This window comes from Motacilla alba, chromosome Z (genome assembly GCF_015832195.1).
Source record: "Motacilla alba alba isolate MOTALB_02 chromosome Z, Motacilla_alba_V1.0_pri, whole genome shotgun sequence".
Classification (NCBI taxonomy): Eukaryota; Metazoa; Chordata; class Aves; order Passeriformes; family Motacillidae; genus Motacilla; species Motacilla alba.
Window position 1 is genome coordinate 64472798 of NC_052046.1, and position 20608 is coordinate 64493405.

The 20608-nt window shown below is 39.0% G+C and overlaps 1 protein-coding gene across 15 annotated transcripts; it reads left to right on the top strand.

Annotated features, from left to right (window-relative positions):
- The first annotated feature begins 586 nt into the window (after positions 1-586).
- MACIR (macrophage immunometabolism regulator) lies at positions 587-20293 on the top strand. 15 transcript variants are annotated; one of them, XR_005255428.1, is made up of 5 exons: positions 587-743; positions 10983-11410; positions 12077-12171; positions 17256-17420; positions 18246-20293. XR_005255428.1 is itself a non-coding variant. In XM_038125085.1 (3 exons), the coding sequence occupies exons 1-3, from the start codon at positions 612-614 to the stop codon at positions 12105-12107; spliced, it is 591 nt and encodes a 196-aa protein (XP_037981013.1). In that variant the 5' UTR covers positions 587-611; the 3' UTR covers positions 12108-13309. The 15 variants fall into 15 exon arrangements, 2 of the variants coding, with proteins under 2 accessions (XP_037981013.1, XP_037981012.1); XR_005255427.1 differs by having other exon boundaries at positions 12077-12167; XR_005255421.1 differs by having other exon boundaries at positions 10983-12171; positions 18246-20290.
- Positions 20294-20608: the final 315 nt, after the last annotated feature.

A 20608-nucleotide genomic window follows, 5' to 3' on the forward strand; every position in this document is an offset into this window, starting at 1 on the left:
GGCAGGACTGTTGGGACTAGAGGGAGAACAGAACACAGCCTCGGTACAGGGGTCATCCATGCCTTCCCAATCAGAATAATAAACTTCAACTGTGTGTTTAAGAATAAGTCTTTAAAGACTCAGTTTCAGGAACAAAACCTAGCTTAAGTCCACCTCTCAGGGTTCAAGAGCTGCGTGGTAGAGCTCGTAACTATTATTAAAGGGGAAAAACAGGACTATGACATCAAACTTTTTCTTCCCCTTCTCTTTTTATTTTACTTACAAAAGCCAAGTTAAGCAATTGTTTGCAAGATTTGCTGCAGTAATAGCATCTTTGTTCGAGCAGCAAAATGCAATAGGGAAATGATCTAATTGGTTGACAGCAAAACGCATTACTAAAGGTTTGTTGTCTAGTCGGCGTTCAAACTTTGTAGTCTGGTTGGAAATACTACACAAGTGGGCGGTATTCTCCTGATGAGAAAGTCACCAAGAGATGGTTGCTTGATCCACTCTTACAGCTGTATACGATGGAAAATGGTATGGGGGGGCCTAACGCTGACTAAACCACGCTGAGGAGAGCTGAAAGACACAAGCTCACGGCGGGGAGGTAGGGGGAGCTCGGAGCGGCCAGGATGCACAGCACGCAGCCGCCGCTGCGCTCCGCCCTCAGCCCGGCGCCGGGCGGGCCCGGCGAACCGGAGCGCCCCACACGCCGCCCCCGCCAGCTGCTGCTGCTGCTCGGGCCCCGCCGCGCTGGGCCGCAGGTAAGAGCGAGCAGCTGAGCCCAGGCCCCGCGGCCTCTGGCCCTGCCCTCGCTTCCCGGAGCTGGTCCCAGGGAGGGGCCGTAGGGCGGGAGCCTTCTGGATGGGCAGTGGTGCCGCCGGCGGGGAGGCCTAAGGAGTCGCGCGGTGCGGACCGCGCCTGCGGAGGGCGCCGGCTCCTCCGCGCGCTGCCGGCGGCAGCGGGGCTCGCGGGCTGGGAGCCGCGGGGCCGTGCCCGGGCTGCGGCCCTGCGCTCTTGCGGGCCCCGGAACCCGCCCCGCGGCCCCGACTGCGCGGGGCTGAGCCGGTAAGGGGGAGCGAGGCAGGAGCTGCCCGGCAGCCCTAGGAGAGCAGGACGCTTGGTGGTGATTACCATGTGTACAGGGAAGCCGAGGAGTTGCCATGCGGGGCCTGCAGCCTGCGGTGAGGCTGCCCCTGTGTGCTCTCCGTGCCACCCGATGGGTGGCGGTGTAAGTGGTGGAAAAGCCCAGAACTTGCTTGTTTGCAGCTATATCTCGTATTAGTGTATGTATGCATTTAGTATGCATAGCCGTCTCCTCAGTTGCAGTTTAAAGCGCGCTGGCAGCCCCATACTCAGACAAGTGATAGACTTGAATATGACCTTACTATTGAATCTGACCATGACAACGTGCACTAGTGCACAGCCTTCTGTGGGTAACTTTTGTATTGCTTTGTAATAAATTTTGCTTCGTGAAGAGTAGACAGGCTCAGAGTTTTGTCTTAATATTTACTGTATGGCCTGTGAAGCTCAGGGACTGCCTTTGTGCGCTCAAAGGTGTAATAAAGTGTTATTTCAGAGTATTAAACTTGCTAAACTGCTTTGGTTCATTAGCAGGCATGTTTTTCCAGTTCTTTCTCTGCACATTTACTGGAAAAATGTCTTTGAACAGCTGCTGTGCTGTTTTGAGTGCTATGCAGAATGTAGGAAAACAATCTTAGATCTTAATTCTCTGTATATATTACTTAAATGCTGGTTTAGATATATTTTGCCTAGCCTAAATATATTCTTTATTACAAAGAAAATAAGAAAATATGAACACTAGCAAATGCTTCTTATGGACAAATCTTTGTTACTGTATTCTTTAGAATGGGCCAGGATGTCATTCATGTGCTTGCATAGCTGCATGCAGAAATGAATCAATGTCAGAAAGCTGCTCCTCTCACCACCCTCCTGCTGTTGGTATATTTTGAACTATATTCTGACTAACAGGATGTGCTTGCTTCAGTTGTCTCTCTTCCCCCTTGAGAAAGAGCATTTGTTAGGATAATGAGGATAGAGCGTGGTTCTCACAGTAGCTTTGAAGCGGCGGGAAATGAGGCACTGGCAATAGGATCACTGAAATTAAGCTCTTGATAAGACCGCTGACATTATAATGTAGCTTTCTGTACATTCTCTTTTTTGATCAGCCTTATGCGGCTGGCTTGGCCACCAGCAGTGTGTAATCACAATCATATGCGAATGCGGTATGGTATTGCAAAGTCAGATGAGTGAGAACTGAGTGTTCTGGGAAGAAGATTTCTGTTCACACTAGTTGTAAGTTTAGTAGAAATTTACTGTGACTGTATGTACTGTTGGGCTTTTATTAATTGTTACTCTATACTTGCATTACACTTGTTTTAAAGCAGCATTTAAGTAAGGGAAGGAGCATTTGAGAAGCAGGCAAACAACAAAACTTTAAAGCCTTTATGTACATTGCTCTAGTAAGCTTGAGAAAGTGACCTTTATCAATGTGGATGGTATAAGTGAGTGTGAAACTGATACCTTAAGTTTTAAGTTTCATATTTTCCAGATTCTGGACTGCATTAGTGTATAACTCGGAACTTCATTTAAATTAGCAAGTTCTCTTCACAGTTTAGTTAGACAAAACAATCCTTTTCCAGCCTGAGAACCAAGGACACCGTTGCAGCTTCAGGCCCAAAAAGTATTAACAACAGTGAATTGAGGAGAGCAAACTAGGAGGAGGTACTTCATTACCTGAAGCTGTAATTGGACAATTAACCCCAATAGGTAAATTGAACAAAAATAAAAGTGTGAAACCTCGTGACCAGTTGTCATCATGAGTGTAGCCACAGCCGGGCTCTTGTACTGCTCAAGGTGTATCCTTTGAAGGCCTGTTAATAAATACCTACTTTATTCCTTCAACACTGTCTAGCCTCTTTTTCTAGGCGGCCTCTCAAGGCATCAAAACCTTTCCACCAAATATCTAAATATCTGGTGCAAATTGTAGCAAGGTAAGACAAAGAACAAGTGGCTTAAAGTGCTTCTGTTAAAAAACCTAAAAAACTAAATTTCATTGATTGAATATATTTTTCATAATATTTATGAGTAGGTCTATTTTTAAAGTTTCCTTCCTTGAATAGCTGTTCCCAGTCAAAGGCTGAATATGGTATGGTTTAGGCTGATGTTTCAAAATAATGTCACCTGACCTGCACTAACTTGTGAGTCTAGAATACTACCCAACCTGAATTTTTTTTTCTAGCACAAAAACATTGGAGACCCATAGTCCCTTTGATTTTTAAAGAAAAGAAATCAGGATTTATTTGGTGAAAACCGGAATACCTTAAGCGCTCTCCTTTTATTTGTTTGTTTCTGTCTCTTATTTTTAAAAGGCAGTTTAGTTTTTTGTTGACAACTCAGGTTGTTTGGTGTCTTCCCAAGTGGGCTGACCTGAAAATAAGAACTTTGAAAATTAAACTTAGATTTTAGTTGAAAAGATGGAAGATCAAAAATACAGAGAAGTAAAAATGAAATTATAAGGGAAACATTATTTTACTTCCTAATCCAATCATGAATAAAGATTATTTATGTTACAATATGCATCAGCTACTTGGCATGTATCTCACTGTTTCTTTTTTTCATGAGTTAGCATGGTAAACAGCCACCTTTATGCTGGCCAGGAGCATCATTTTACTGACCAAGTGAAGGGGAAGTGTTTGTCTGTGATTCAGTCCAACAAGGGAGTCTCATTGTCCATGTGGAAGGCTCTAAATATTTTAGAGAAGTTATTGTCTGTTAAAGACTTCTGTCTAGTATTGCTTGGCAGAGTGATGTTAAATGGCCTTCTTTCCCACCGTTTTATTTCACTTCTCCTGCTTGCTAAGTCTGCTCATACAAAATTCATTAGTCTGGTCAGACTCCTTACATTCTGTGTGTCTCTTTTCTCTGTAAATTGTATGCTCTGTCATGCTGATCCAGTCTGAGGTACTCAGTTGTGTTGCTAGCTGTAGTTTCTCAATAGTGCACTTATGATGGTCCTCAATTTTAAAAGGTAGTTTTCTGGATCATAATAGTTTTCTGTTTAAAACTGTTAGTAACAAGAATCTTAAAAACTGGTTCCTGCTATTTGGAGTAGGGGCATATTAGTAGAAATTGATGTAATCATCTTTTCATAAGGAACACTTAGTAAATCCTAGTTTTTTGTGAGCCATGTGGTATTTATTGCCTGTTACGCTGCATAGCTAAATGGCTAAATTTTTGACCTGTTGACAAGAACAACATTCCCCCCAGTACACACACACACGCACACACTTTACTAGTTGTTTTGTAGGCTGTTGTTTTACATTACATTCTGAAGTTACTGTGCTGGCTTTATTAATTCAGTAATATCAGTTCATGTTTTCTTAAGGTCTGTAGGATTACAGTGTATGTCTTATGCATAATTTCATTTTCTTGCTTGTAATTTTGAGGAAGTAAATCTGTGCTACACTGAGTTGTTACTTCATCTGAATGTTGTCCTATGTGGTGCAACAATTTCATATTGCCCTCATTCTCTTTAGCTTAGAGAAGTATGGAATTTCTTGTAAGGAACAGCAAACATTTTTTTTTCCCTTCAGAATGCAAGGGGAATGATGTAGACCTTATCTTTCACTCTTCACAAGGATACAATTGAAATAATTAAAGGTGTCCTGGCTTCACATATGCTGGGCTTTTTCACTTACTCCTGATGTCTAACAGATAAACATTTTTGTCTTCTAAGTGCACTGTATATATCAAGTAATGGCAGCACAGAGAAGGGAAAGTGTCAAAACTGGCTTGATATCTCTGTTCAGTATGTTTGACTCTTTTACAGTTGGTATCACCACTGCCATCTCCATTTGTGCTGTTTGGAGATCCCCAGGACAGGGGAAGAGATGAGAGTCTGACTCTGTGTTTCAGAAGGCTGATTTATTATTTTATGATATTATATTAAAAGAAAATTATGTACTAAAACTATACTAAACTATAGAAAAAGGATAGAGACAGAAGGCTAGGAAAGCATGAATAATAAAAACCTGTGACAGACTTATAGAGTCCGACACAGCTGATGGTGTTTGGTCATTAAATTAAAACAATTCACATGGAACCAATCAGACAATCACCTACCACATTCCAAAGCAGCAGATAATTATTGTTTACATTTCTTTTCTGAGGCTTCTCAGCTTCTCAGGAGACAAAATCCTGGCTAAGGGATTTTTCATAAAATATCATGGTGGCATCCTTTTTCTTATTGCAATTACTATCATTTTATCAACGTGACATATCTTAGTAATTCTTAACTAAAAGTATGGCCTACATACAGGCTTGGCATCTAGGAGGAAGAATCAGTTCTGAAGAAGAAAACATTTACTGAAAGTACAGAAACCTAATGCTTATCTAAAAGGAAAAAAAAAAAGGCATATTGTAAAATCACTTCAGATTCTAGCTGAGGAGATAAGTAACAATAGAAGTACCAAATTACAGAGAACCAGGTTTTTTTTGTTAAGAGTTGTCAGAACTCAGGACGCCCCTCTGGGTGCCCTGGATGGCCCGAGCTGCTGGCAGGGGGCTCTGAGACCCTGGCATGCAGCCAAAGGCACATTACCAACTCTGTATGAAGAATTACAAGTCACAGAAGTTTAGATAGCACAATAGTAGTGATCACAGGGTGAAGGGAAAAATTTTGGGATTTTGTACATGGGGGTTTGGGACTTTGTACATGGGCTCCAAGACGGAGGAATCAGGGCATGCCTTGTCTTTCTTCCTTCTTCTTCCTAGCCTCCATGATTTGGGTGATGTTGGCACTTTTAGATTGGTTCAGAATAGAAGCTGACTGTCTAACATAGGTGATAGGTATTGGAGCAGAACTGTAAATATAGTACATGTCATTTTTAGTATAAAAGATAGCACCAGCCTCGTGGGAGGGGAGTGTGCCTTTGGCTGACCTGCTGAACAGATCGTGGCAGGCCAGACAGAAAATGTTTTATATAACAATTAAAAAACAACCTTGAGAACGACAGCCGAAGACTTCTGACTCCTTCTTCGACAGCAGGGCTGGGAAAAAGATTTTCTAACACATCTGGGGGTCGCCCTGATAGCAGCAACTCCCAGAAAGAGTAACTTACAGTAGTTCCAAATAATGTGGACTTTCTACAAAAGCACAGGACTTATCAAGGAAAAATGCTCTTCATCTTTCTTTCTTTTCAAATACTGAGTAATTAAAGTTTGTATTTGGTAAGTCACATTTCTTTCCTCAGAAAGACAGTAAGTAATGCATGTAACAGAAGAATTAACACTTTATCAGAGAAAAAAACCACAAGATTTTGAGTTCAGTGAAGCATATGGCAAGAAGTCATTTCAACAATAAATTATTTACAGTGCATATATTGTGATATCAGGCCCTAGTGTGTCATGCATGTCTGTTTTTCATTTGTCCCGTGTTATGAAAAGGATATGAATGGTATCTGATAACTTTGTGGAAGATTCAATAACCAGAAAATATTTATATTTGCAAAATGTGGAAATTTTGATGGTTTTACACTGAAAGAACTATCCCAAAAATATTAATGTATTCTTTGAGGTCATACAGTGATTGTTAATAGTTTGTCTAGTATTTATCTTCATTATTTCTCTGCTCTGTGTTTTAGACAATTTTCTCAGTACTTATCTGGATTACATCTGGTTACTTTATATGACAGCTTACTTTAAATATACAGAGAATTGATAAAATCTTGTAAAATCTCATTGAATTCTATTCTGATGGCCACTCTGGTAGGTATTGGTCAAATTAATTCTCTTGGTAACTGCTACTTTCAGTTACTTTCTATGTGTTTTTAATATGCAGACCAGCAGCAAAGTATATTCCATCTTGTTCATAGTCTCCTTGCTTAGATTCAAAAATAATCTTTAATTATAAATTGTCTTGAATTGGCATCACTCTGTTGTCATTCTGTTTGAGAGGCAAGAAGACAAGCCAGCAGTGATCTGAAGAAAGAATCTTTTTAAACTGAAGTACTGTTTTTTCCAGTGTTATTACTGATGAGCTTTTACTTGTAAACAGCAGTGAACATAACAGAAGTTATCAAATGCTTTATAACCGTAGAAATGTCCTAAAGATACTGTCAAAAAGTTTTAAATATCTGTTTATAGGCGATGGTACAGACATTCACTGTGAATCTCAAATTATTTTCTATTTTTTTTTCATAGGCATTTTCTAAATAATGTCTTTATGTCTTTTCTGGCTGTTTTCCCAGATAAGGATACAAATAATTTTGAAGCCATATGGCAGCTTGAGTAACTGGCATTAAAAATCTTGGGAAAGAAGAGCTGAACACATCCATGCTGAGTTTTGGTCCTTTGCTTATGGAGCTGGCCAGTCATTCCTGTCACTGGCTAGCAGTCTCTAGCTCAGTCCCTTTAGTTTTTGATGTTTGTGACACCAGCTTCTCATGCTGCTGTTGCTTTCAAATGTTTGACAGGTTTCTTGGTTTTGATAACTGTTCTTCACACTGCAGCACAGAATGGGAGTTCTGTAGTTTCAGAACCTTTAGTATTTAGGCTGGACCTTGCTGTCTTGAAGACTTTCTGCTCTCATTTTCCTTGGTACTGGTTTACAGTGAGGGTAATTATTGTGCAGTAATTACCCAGGGTAATTATTGTGCTGACTCCTTCCCTTCTGCATGGTTACTTTTCCAAGTTGATTGCTCTTGGTTACCAGAGCACATGCCCATGTTTCAAACAAAATAAATTAATTTTAAAAGTTGTGCTCTGAGAAGAGCAGCCTTTGTGTTACTTTCAGATTTTGAATCCCAGAAGTGCATGAAGATATCTTCCTCCTTCCTCTTCTTTAGGGCACATACTGCTGTGATAAGTGATTTGTTTGTTCTGGGCTTGGTTTTATTTGTTTGTTTTGTTGGTTTTGCTGTCTATATGTGACTAGGTAATATGATTAATTTCCAATCTTGCTGTAAGTCCATTTTATTTATACATTTTCTAGCATCATTTCAGTTTCTTATAACAGAACAAATGGAGTCTTTCTGAAAGGTTCCAGGAGAGATTTCCAAACTGCAGGGTAAAACTTGGGAATTAAGAGCAAGAACAGATACTTAGGTTTCTTGCCTAAAATCACAGAGTAGCTGAAAATTGTAATGCAGAATTTCTATGTGCTGTGCCTCCAGTAATTGTGGTTCCTGGTGGTACATAATTTCAGCTTTAGAAATTGTCATTAATATCATTGTCTCAGCAGCTGAAGCCTCATGAAATTTACTGTTTCACTGCTTGATATGGCGTTAAAGTAGGAAACAACTGCTTTTGCTATTCTACAACTGGTAATTGACTGCATAAATATATATTGAATTCATTTAAATGTCATGGGAAGCATTATTTAGTTGTGTGGACTTTCTGCAGTGAAAAATTTTGGTGTCTGGTTTGCTTCAGTATTTTAATTCTTTAACTGTTTTACCTGTTTGATTGATTCACAGAATTGTTAGGGTTGGAAGGGATTTCTGGAGATAATTTAGTCCAATCCCAGACCATTAGTCCAACCCCAGAATGCTTAAAAGCTCACTGGATGAAGTATATCTGCAAAAGTTATGGTTCACAAAACTGGTAATGAAGAATCCTAAGTATACCACAACTGAGAATGAAAAGAGACCGTTTAAGACTAAAGGAACATAAAAATAGTCTCTCCGTAATATAAGTCTGTTAATGGCAAATAAAATCCTCTTTGGCAGAACTGTGGGTATTTTGTTTACTCCTAATTGATTAGCATAGGGAGCAGCAGATTGACTGGGGACTAAGGAGGGAAGGAGAGGTAGGAACATCAGACCCCAGTCACTTAAATCCAGGGTTAAAACAAGATTGTTTTGGTCTGTGTAGGTGCAAAGTAGAAATACCAACCAGATACCTTCAAGAGGTAAAAAAATCACAAAGTTTACTAGTGAATTATAGATGATGAGGAACTTTGTCAATTGATTTAATACAACATGAAACACCACAGCACAGACATAGCCCACTGAACATAGAAAACCTTTAAACCCATTTGACAATATCTTCTGTGAAAAGAAAGTTAGAAGGAGAAATGGAGAAAGACAGGAAAGATGTAGAAAAACATACATAGCTACCACATCCAGGGTTCCAGTGATGTAAAGGTCCAAGATGAAGGTAGAGTTAAAGAGCAACATACTTGCATTATGGTCAGTTTCTTAAAAAGCCTTCCTCCCAGCTGGGTCTTTTGGTTGCTCAGCCATTTAGGGGGCTGGGTGAGGCAACTCTGGGGAGCTCCCTCCATTGTGCCATGAGTGACAGACTCTGTGGGGCTGGGGCAAGGTACCACCTCACCAGAGCAAGGCCTCACCCACCCCCTACCACGTATTCCAAGCCCCCAATATGTCTTGAAACAGATTTCCGCTCTCTGACAGAACATTATTTGAACTACTCCTTCCCTGTCCCTTCACAGGAATAAGGTAATCTTATATTTTGCATAAGGCTAGTATTTTCTTTTGCCAAGTGATAATTGCACACAGCTCCCTCTCTTATTTAAAACAAATCAGTGGAGAGTTGTCTTAGTGGAATTTTGGGGGGTGTCTAATTGCAGAAGATGGAGTAAAGTATTTCCTTGTTTGTTGTGTCGTTGGCCTGTGACGTTCTAAGCCTGATAATGGCAGCAAGTAGTAGCTTCAAAAGTTTGTAAACTTCTGGAAGCGTGTTTTAAGTTAAACTTATTTGTGAAATATTATTGAGCTTTTGAATGTAGTTTATGATCACATATAGTGAATTTTAGTATTCTTTCAGCTTAACACTTGGATGCTAACTTTCCTTCCTTTGTTGCCTTCAAACGTGACATAGTTATGCTGATTTTTTTTTGTCAAGTATATTGACTACACTAGCTGACCTTTAGAGCAAAGGTGGGTCTGATGATGAAGAAAGCATGGATTTGCAGGAAATGAAGAAAGCAGATCACAAATGTGATCTGTTTTGTGAAGTAGCTGTATCACTGAAATGGTTCAGATGATGCTGAAAGTAGAAATGAAAAGGAGGCTTTCCAGTGTTCCAGCACCTGCTGGTGTATACTTGCTTTGATGGTGACCATATCTTTCCATGTAAGAGGTGATAATAGCTTGCAGTGAGCACTTTTGTTTGTAAAGGCAGCAAATTATGCATTTGGAATAGTTGTGAGGGAAGGGTAAAATAATCTGTTTCCAAGAGAAATAGGATAAAACCAAATAAATATTGCTTATTCTTAAGATGCTTATAAGAATCTAATGCTGTATTCATTAAACACAGTCTACTTTGTTAGAAATACATTAGAAGCCTATTAGAATAAAAGAGTGTGTGTTTGATTGATTGTGAATAAGATGATAGGTGAATTTTCTTGGGGAGTATGTGAAGATTGCTGATGACCTAATCAGACAGGTATGAAACAGCTAGGATGCCATTCCATTAATTTAAAGCAAGCTGTGTGCACATCTGGAAGATGGAAGCATTGCAGTACACTCAGATCAGGTCTGGTCCATGGTCATATCTGAATGAGCTCGTACTTTTTAGGCATGTTTTTTGAGAGCTTTGTTTAATAATATTGTCAGTAGACAAATTACAAAGTAAAGATGGAGGAAGGTGCTGTGGATCTGCTAATGGATGTAGATGCTCCAAGAGGTGCGGGACTACAAAGAATCAAATGCACCAAAAGGCTGAAAAAATGATCCAGAAAGATGCTTCATTTTTGTGTATGATAGTATTCAAGTATGTTTTTAGCTATTTAGAATTATTGGTATGTTTATGGTATCTTTTATTAAAAAAACCCACCCAAGATAATTTTGAAAGACAGTTGTGGTGATAGGTCTGTTAATGTGACACCATGCAGAGCTAAGACCAGCTGAATAGGGAAGTACTGTTTATGACTTCTGGATGATAAAAAATTCCTTTTCCGTTGTCCTCTCTCAGCACCTTGTGTTGCATTTTCTGATCAAGCTCTGTTTTATTTTTAGGAGCAAAGCTTTGTGTTTAAAATGGAAGTTGATGTGACTGGAGAGACCAGAAGTGCGCTCTCCACCCTCTCTGTGCCTCTTGCAGAGGTGAGTTCTGCAGCCAGGACGGAAGCAGAAAAGCCACGCTGTTCCAGCACCCCCTGCTCACCATTGAGGCAGACAGTTGCAGGATATCAGATCCTTCACATGGATTCTAACTACCTGGTTGGCTTCACAACTGGAAAGGAGCTACTAAAATTGGCCCATAAGTATATTGGAAGTGAAGAGAATAAAGGAGAATCTGGTCCTAGCTTGGGCTCCAAACATCTTGATTCAGGACTTTCACGTTCCTCGTGTTTGTACAAAACTAGAAGTAGGTACTACCAGCCCTATGAGATCCCAGCAGTAAATGGAAGGAGGAGGAGACGGATGCCCAGCTCAGGGGATAGGTACAGTAAAGCTTTACCATATGAATCTTACAAAGCACTTCATGGTCCCCTGCCTCTCTGCCTTCTGAAAGGTAAAAGGGCTCATTCAAAATCCCTAGACTACCTCAATTTAGACAAAATGAGCATTAAGGAACCTGCTGATGCAGAGGTGCTACAATACCAGCTCCAACACCTTACTCTTAGAGGGGATCGTATGTTGGCAAGGAATAGCACATGAGCTATCATCTTAAATTTAGAAATGGTTTCTGATCTTTTGTCTATTGCTGCAGAAATCCACTGTTGTACTGTGCACATGACTGTCCACATTGTGGGTGGTTTTATCAGCTCAGTGTTACCAGGAAGTAATTTATTTGAATACGGTCTTGGAAATGCAATGTTCTACAAATACTTGGAGAGCGAAATCTTTCCTGATCCAGCAGCTTCTGATGCAAATTTGACTGCAACTAGGGGATATTTCTTTGGACACATTTTAACAAAAAAAATATTTTTTTCCTGTACTGCTACATCTAGTGTTTACAGTAATTCAGCACTGAAAAATTTGTGATGTCTGCTTGGTTGTTGCTAATTTTGGTTTGATATCAGAAACTGCTCTTGGATAAGTACCCAAGGAGGTTTTTTGGGTTTACTTTTTGTTTCTGTAGTAAAATGTATGTGTTTTTCTTACAGCATGGACAGGAAAATGAGTTTGACTGGATGAATCACTTGCTATTTAAACAATCCAATTCATACATTTTGAGACTGCGCTTTTACTGGTGATGTGGGTGAGATTTATTCATAAAATAAACATTTGCTACTTGAATCCTATTAAATTATTTTTTTAGTTTCTGCATGGAAGTAATTGCTTTGTCCTTTTTATTCTGTAAAACATATTCAGAATAAATCTTTTAAGTTATTTAACGCAAATCTTTCAGGAAGTAAAGTGGGTTTTTTGTTTGTTTTTGGGATTTTTGGGTTGTTTGTTTTTTGTTAGATTTTGTTTTTTACATTGTCTAGAGACAGAAAATGGAATGTCTGTACTGGTATGTTGGTAATGTTTTTGATTTTAATTTGTGATTTTCATTTTATCTGTAGTAGCAGAAGGTATCAACTTCAGCATAGCTTTGGAAATTTTGTTGACTTGAAGCACTGAACACGAGCTCTGGAGGGCAGATTTTTTTCTTGACAAGTGTGCAAGTGAAATATTTCTTGTCAGCGTTAAAGAGATCTTGAATTTTGCAGTGGAATAATGCACTGGGTAATTTTATCTAAATATGACATCAAATGCAGTTGTGACAGCAGTATTCCTAGATGTGTTTGAAACATTTTGTTTAATTAGTTTTAATTTTACTTTAGTTTAAAAATGAAAAATAGTTTTCATCCTGTATTTTTTTTAGGTGCAGTCTTGTACTGAAGCAGTGCATTACTTGATTTTGCCTGATGACCTCTGCAGAAGTTAAAAATAATTTCATATTGCTTTGAAGCATAAATTATTTGATCAGTTGTTTCTGATAGAGTCAAGTTTTTTTTTTCTGTTTTTTATCGCTCAGAATTACTAGAAAGTACTAGTTAGTGCATGTGCTCTGGGAAATGAAGAGTTCTTATGCTGTCGCTTCACAGTTAAAAGGAAGGTAGCCCACTAGTGAGCATTTTGTAGTTTGGTAATCTTTTTTAGGTTTATTAGAAAACACAAAAAAAAACCCCAATGTGTACTTTTCAAAGTTAACTGCACTGGTGTAAATTTAATGTATTGAACATTGATCTTGAAAGTAAAGTCTTCCTGTTTGTCTTTAGTTTGAAAAACAGAGTATGGTCAGATGCCAAAGAGATAGTGGGTTTATTTAAGGAATAAACTCTACTGTTTATTGAAATATCAAATTAATTTGTGTTTCTGGCTGAAAAATAAAAAGGGTATTATAAACAGCTGTTGTTGTGAATTCATTTGCTGTGTAGGAGAAAAAGAGGACATTTAAAAATACAGCTGTAGACCAGGGAACATCTGAAAACAACTTGAAAATCAGGGTCCTAGATTTCTGTGAAATAGATGCTTTGCTCTGTTCCTTTGTTTTGCGAAAAGGGCCACCCCTTTACCTTTCTGTTATAGCACTGTCCAGTGCTATAATTGTATGGCTACACTAAGAGATTGGTCGATGAGTTCAGACATAGCTGAGTTCAGACATAACAAACATGTTGGTATTTTATCTTTGGTGATTTGTTTGTCAGTGTGCTCAGACATGGTCATGGTGTTCACTTAACTCAAACGCACTTGCAGCCCTCATAACATGGGAAATACTATTTACACTACCTTTAATACAGACTAAGCAAGGAATTGTTAATAGATAACTTATGTTTTTTCTAAGTTTTAATGGTACCAAGGAATCAGAAACAAATTTTCCAACATAATCAGTTTTTAAAAGTTCTGTAGTGTGGTGTGGTTGAAGCTAGTTATTTTCACCTTTAAAGCATTACATGCTGAATGGACTGAATCGGAAGAGATCATCCTTTGTGAGAATATAGTCAGCAAAAACTAGAAAAAATGCTTTGAATAAGACTACTTTTATAGTGGAGCTACAGTAGAGAAGAGAAGTATAATAAGTTGTTAAGCTGTTGTAGGAAAAATGTAGATTAAAACTGAAAAATGTGGATTTAATACAATGCTAATAGCTTTAAAGACAATGTCAAGCTTGGCAACCAACAGTAAAATGCACATCCCTTTGCACGTTGTTGGAGCTGGCAAGTGCGGGTTTATTGATGAATCTGAGGATGACTTTTTGCATGAATGTTTTGCTGTAATTTCTTCGTTGGGACATCAGTTTCCATAATGGGTGATGACACTGAACACTGTAAGAGTGGCACAAACATGTGCCAGATACACAGATCCTTAGAAGAGCACAATAATGTTTGACCTACTGATTTTTTTTTCCTGTGTGTCACAGTACCTTGTTTTAGCCAGAAGGTAATGCCAACTTTCCAAGTCTTCGTAAACCTTCTGATGGATTATGTGACTTTTTCCATTGATTTTGCCAGGGTAATTTTTTTTCTCTTCCATCACAAAAGTACTCAGGGAAGATCAAACTACCTTCATTCTGCAGGTCTGCAGGATGTGGAAGGCTTCCTTTCCACATTGAAAAGGAGTGTGGAGCAAGGGAACATTGCCCAAATATTTGAAAGGAGCAAGGCATCATTACCCTAATATTTCAATACCCAGTGTGTCTCACACCATTCTTAACTTAATCTTAGGGAGTTTGGCGGTAGAGAATGACATTGATGTAAACCTACAGAGGCTGCATTAGAAGAACTGGGGAAAGAAGACTATCACTTTTGGGGGAAAAACCTAGAATCAGTTGTCTTGTTGAAAACAAAAGAGAAAGTAAGGAAATTAACTAAACACATTGCATCCATTGTTAGAAGACAAGTTGTTTTCACCTTGCTTATGCTTAGTATCACTTATCAAGAAATCGTCCTGGAGTAAAAAGAGGGGGAGTTTCTCTTTAAGAGGAGAAGGAGAGCCTTGCACAGTGCTTTAATTTCTGTAGCGAGTGGAAGGACAGAAAGAATTCACCATAATGTATCAGGGAAGGGCTGGAGAAATTAATTGGAAACCTCAGAGGAGCACGGTACAAGAACAGCAGGAGTGTAGTTCCAGTGTCAGAAAAAGCAAGATGTGGAAGAAGATGGTGTGCTGGCCTCAAATCTCTCTAGGTAGCAATGAAATGTGTTTCTGCCTGGCTAAGGAGGCTGATGAGATGTCTCAGCAGAATGCTGTGATCAGTCTGGGCTGCAGTGATGGTAGGAAGCAAGAGCTTGAGGCTGTGTGTGTAACACTTTCATACTCATAAGCTTAGATGAAATTCCGATGAGAGTTCTGAAAGAATAAATAATCTTTATTCCAATTGAGCATGGCCTGAATTCAAGTTCTGTGGTGTTTTATGATACTGAACAGCCCTACACAGTGTGAATAAGTAGATGGTGCAATTTTGTAGTCTGGGAAGCTCTCTGAAAGAGCAAAACTTTTGTCTGTTAAGTTCCTTTATTATTAATTTCAGTTTAAAACAATTAAGAAGCTTTCAAGCTTTGTTGTATATTATGGTAAATACCAAGTATGATGTCTGGTAGGATTATTGCTGCATTCTGCAAGACTCTTCCCCTGCTGAAGCTCCTCATGGGCTGTTCTTTCTGTGATGAGGCAGAAGTGCTAAAATATGCAAGAACATTGAGAACAGCACTGACAGCTGAAACCCTATGAAAAAATGGAGCAAGCCACAATTTGCTGTAGTGTTTTACATTAGCTGATTTTTCAGGAAGTCAAAAAATGTTCAAAAAAAGCATGAGCTACTGGAATGCCTTTAGAAGTCTATTTCAGGTCAGGAATGTTGCAGGCTAGAGCTTCATGGTGTGAACTATAGTCTGCAAATGGATAAAAGCAGAAGGGGAGAGAGAATGTCATTGTGCACTGGAATATCGAGTGGTGGAACACCAACTTTTTAAATTAAGTGGATGAGAGCAGAAAAAAAGAATGTATTAAATGCAAATTAATTTTTTTTGCCTTATCTCAGTGATTTTAAGTTTTTAATGTTAATCGTGGTGAACATCTTCCAATTTTTATGAAGAAAAATAGGAGGATATACAGAATAGCTACAGCTCCAAGTGACTGACTATGCAAGATTTTTACTTGTCCATCTATAGCAATGCTTTCTACAGTATTTAACTATTTTTATTTTTATGAGACTTTCAGTATTTAGCTGATTTTTTTTCAGAATTATTCTTGTGAAAGAGATAGTTGGAAAAAATATTGAAGCAAGAAGTACTGATGGGGGTCTCAGTAAAAATGGTAGATAAACCTTCATGTAAATATTGGCCATCCTATCAGTTTAATAACTTTGAAGTAGAACTGCAGACTTAGGGAAAAATAGAATCATTCACCACTCCCACGAGCAGAGGTGGGATACAATGATCTCTAAAGACTGCTCCAATCTGAATCCAATTTTGCTCCAATGAGTCCAATTTTAAAACACAGCTGTGTTTCAGAGATTATTAAGTGCTTCACAGATATTAGTTTTAACATTTCAGAGAGGCTTTTAGAAGGCTGGAATACCCAGTTCTAGAAACAGAGTCATTTAGGTCTAGGATCATTGAGTCCAGCCATTAACCCACTGCCAAGTCCACACTAACCCATGTCCCTGAGTGCCACATCTGCAGGTCTTTAAATAGCTCCAGGGATGGTTAATGCCACCATAGCCCTGGGCAGCCTGTTCCAGTGCTTGACAACCCTTAACAGGAAGAAATTTCCCCTAATATCCAAACTGAACCTCCCCTGGTGCAACTTGAGACTATTTCCTGTTGTCCTGTTGCTTGTATTTTAGGAGAACAGCCTGACCTTCCCCTTGCCACACCCTCCTCTCTGTGGTCATTGCAGAGAGCAACAAGATTCTCCCTAAGCCTCCTTTTCTCGAGGCCAAGCCCCATCAACTCCATTCACTTCTCTGGAGTCACTCCAACACCTCAATGTACTTTCTTCTTGTGGGAGGCCTAGAATTGAACACTGGATTTGAGGCGCAGCTGTCTTTGAATATTTGAATGTTTTTATCTGCCTTCCATTTTAAATAGGCCGGTAATGCATTTGAAATAACTTCTTCTGTCTTCTTAGATTTAGGTTCTAAGAAATGGGGGGGGGGGAATCTTTTTTTACTCTTACATATTCTTGTCATATAATACATGCTTTCGATAATTAACTGCAGAGTCATCCAAGATTTTAATCAGTATTGAAATTCCTACTGCAGTAATTGGTAACTTTTCTGTCTGGCCTCAAAAAGAGGTATATTTTTAAATGCATATAAATGTTGGCATTTTCCCTACTTACATGATTTAGGCTTCCAGTTAATGGGAAGATTGCCACTGGTTTTAACATTAGAGGATCTGGACTTCAGAAATACAAAGCTGTGACACTTTTTTTGCTGTAAAACCTCCAATCAGCTGCCTGCTTTCGTATCTCCTGTGGAGTTCTTGTTGATTACTTTAGAACTTCAGCCAGAAGGTAAGACCTTTTTGGAATTAAAAGATTGCCTCAGGTGGCCAATTTTCCAGGGAAAGAATCTTGTTTTGTCTGTTTGAAAAATATTATTAGTTGATACTTGCTTATATCACAAGAAATAATTTTGGGAGCACTATTATTTGTATTTATTTGATATTGAGCCGAAGGAAGAAGGCATAAACCTTATTACAGCATCTAATGCATAATACTAATTCATATAAATATTGCCAGAAAAAAAAAGGGCAAAAGTATATGTGTCAATCGGAGGAGACATGACCATGGCTTCATTCAGTAATTGGAATCATCCAAGGCATCCTTTAAAGAGAACTTAGAAAAGCAAACTCCTAACAATATGTAATAGGCAGTATTCTACTCACACATGAAAGGTTTTCTCATGCGTTTCATCCAGAAGTTCATTTAATTCTCATGTGATGTGAAAAGGTAGTAATCCTGACTGATAAACTGGCAGAAGTTTAAATTTCTTGCAGGGGGAGGGTTAGTAATGTTGCTTGCTGTGGCAATTTCTACACACAAGTAATCATTCTGATTAAGGCTCCCTTTTAGACAATATTTTCTCTGATTGGAAGACTAAAGCTGTTTTTAATCATCCAGATAAGATGACATCATCAGGATGCTATAAACTGGCTGAAGGATTAAATGCCCACTATCAAAATGCAAACCTAATTCTGAAGTTGGAAAAGGCTGCCTTTTTTAAATTCTTTGATCAGCATTAGTTAATATGAACCCTAATTACACACTATAGCTGAATAAAAAGATCTTTATTAGAATGTGTGTTAAATGTAGGGAGTTTTTTTATTTATTTAACAGACGGCTGCTTTCTCAAAGAATTTTTCTTGGCCAATTAGAAGAAACTTTTCTGCACTTTGTTCCAGCTGAACACTTACCTATGGATGAGTTACTGGTATACCTCTGGAGTAACATTTACATTATAGTTAGATTTATAATTGTTATAGGAATGAGGAAGTCAGGTAACACACAGAATTTATCCACAGAAATCCTAAACATGTTTTAATTATTTAGAAATGAGGCAGTCCAAAAAGCAAGAAACCTCCAAGCAAAGCATTTCATTAAACCATATCTGACTCATGAGAAGATTTTGGGTAGCTATTACAGGGTTGTTGTTAAGAAAGGCTGATGTTAATAATTCAAAAGCCTGCTTAAATGCACAGGACAAGGCAGACAGTGTATGATGGACTGCTTAGTTGGAAACAGGACTATAAGATGGTTGGAAAATTCACTCTTTATGGAAATGAAAGATGGTAGTGAAAAGTTCTCTAAATGCATCAAAAGCAGGAAGTCAATTAGGGAACAAGTGAGGAGATGACTGGAGGACAAAATGTCAGAGGTGCTTGAGTGATGAGACTGACAAATTTGGAAATTTTTATTGCTGAAAATGTTGGGGAAAGTCTTGTGCACACAATAAATTATTTGTACCAGAAAAACTGCATGAATTCTCAGCCCAAGGATATTGGATTGATTTTTTTTCCCTTAAACATTGAATTAATCAATTGGTGTCAAAACCTGATTATTAAGGGAGTTGTCATATTTTCAGACAGGAGCAAAGTCCCTTCTGAAAAAATGTGTTCCAACCACGCAGGAATTACTGTTCTTGGAGCAGGGGTACATCAGGCTGCCCATTAAAACTGAGGTGATGCCAGGCTTGGTTGGCTTGCAGATGGAGCAACAGCTGGTAAAGCACATCAATGCAAAAATACCTGTCTGCAGCCCCCACCCTTGTAGGATATGTCTGTGCTGTGCTCCATCTTCTGACTCTCTTGACAAAGTCATCCAGCATCTCCTTGCTAACAGAGGGAGCAAGGGTCTAGAGGAACGAGCTTGATTTAAAGGAAGCAGATACAAGTGTTGAACCCCATGGAAATGAGGAGCAAATAAGCTGCCTAGGCTATGGCATCACTCGAGGAACCTGAGCACACATGAGAAGTGTGAGGGGTTGGAATAGCATGGCTTCCCTCTGAAGGGAAATCCCAGTAGACTAAACTTGGTATGTGTTCCCTGAGTGAGTCAGAAAGGGTACAGGTAAAACTGTCTAGTGAGTGTTCAGAAAGCCTTTGATGAGGATGTGCAGCTGAGATTATTAAAACATGAAAGTTACCACAGGGTTGGAGGAGAGATGGCCAGTGCACGGGAGGCAGAAGTGGACCTTGGAAAGGGAAGAAAGTTTTGGAAGCCGGTTGGGTTTTGGTGGGTACTCTCAGGACAAAATGCAGAACAGAAACATTCTTCCTTTGTGCAGTGGATTATAAAAGGAAGCCCCATTTTTTCATAAATATTTCTTAAAACTAAAAATAGACTTGTTACCTTTAAGTAATCAGTAGCGTAGAGGAACTTTAGTTTGGTGTTTCTCACAATCTGAGGCTTGTTACCTTTATGGATGTCTGTTTTTTAAATATAAAATTTTTTTAACTTAAAAATTAATTTTTCTCATGAATTGCTATCATATTATTAATGTCAGGTATAATCTTCTTTGGAGATTATGATGGAACATGACAAATTAAACTAATTACACTATATCTTTTGTCTTATGTCAGACTTGACAGCTCGTATTATTTGCAGCATCCTAAGGCTTCAGCAGTTACTGCCTTGAACTCTGGTAACAGATGAAGATGCAGGAAATATTCTTGAGAGAGCAGTTAATAATTATTATTACACACAGTGGATGAAAACATCTTTATTCAAACACTCACCCCTGTTGAAAATTGGTCCATAATTTATAGTGGTTTGTAATGTTCTTGATTGCCTTTTAAGAGGTGTTTGTGGGTTGAAATGTATTTCCTATTGGCCTGAACCTTGGATTGGTGAAACTCTGTTACTGGAGATTGAATTTCGATATTCTTTTCCTTCCTTCCTTCCTTCCTTCCTTCCTTCCTTCCTTCCTTCCTTCCTTCCTTCCTTCCTTCCTTCCTTCCTTCCTTCCTTCCTTCCTTCCTTCCGCCACATCCGCCACATCCGCCACTTCCGCCACTTCCGCCACTTCCGCCACTTCCGCCACTTTCGCCACTTCCGCCACTTCCGCCACTTCCTTCCTTCCGCCACTTCCTTCCTTCCGCCACTTCCTTCCTTCCGCCACTTCCTTCCTTCCGCCACTTCCTTGCGCCACTTCCTTCCTTCCGCCACTTCCTTCCTTCCGCCCCTTCCTTCTGCCCCTTCCA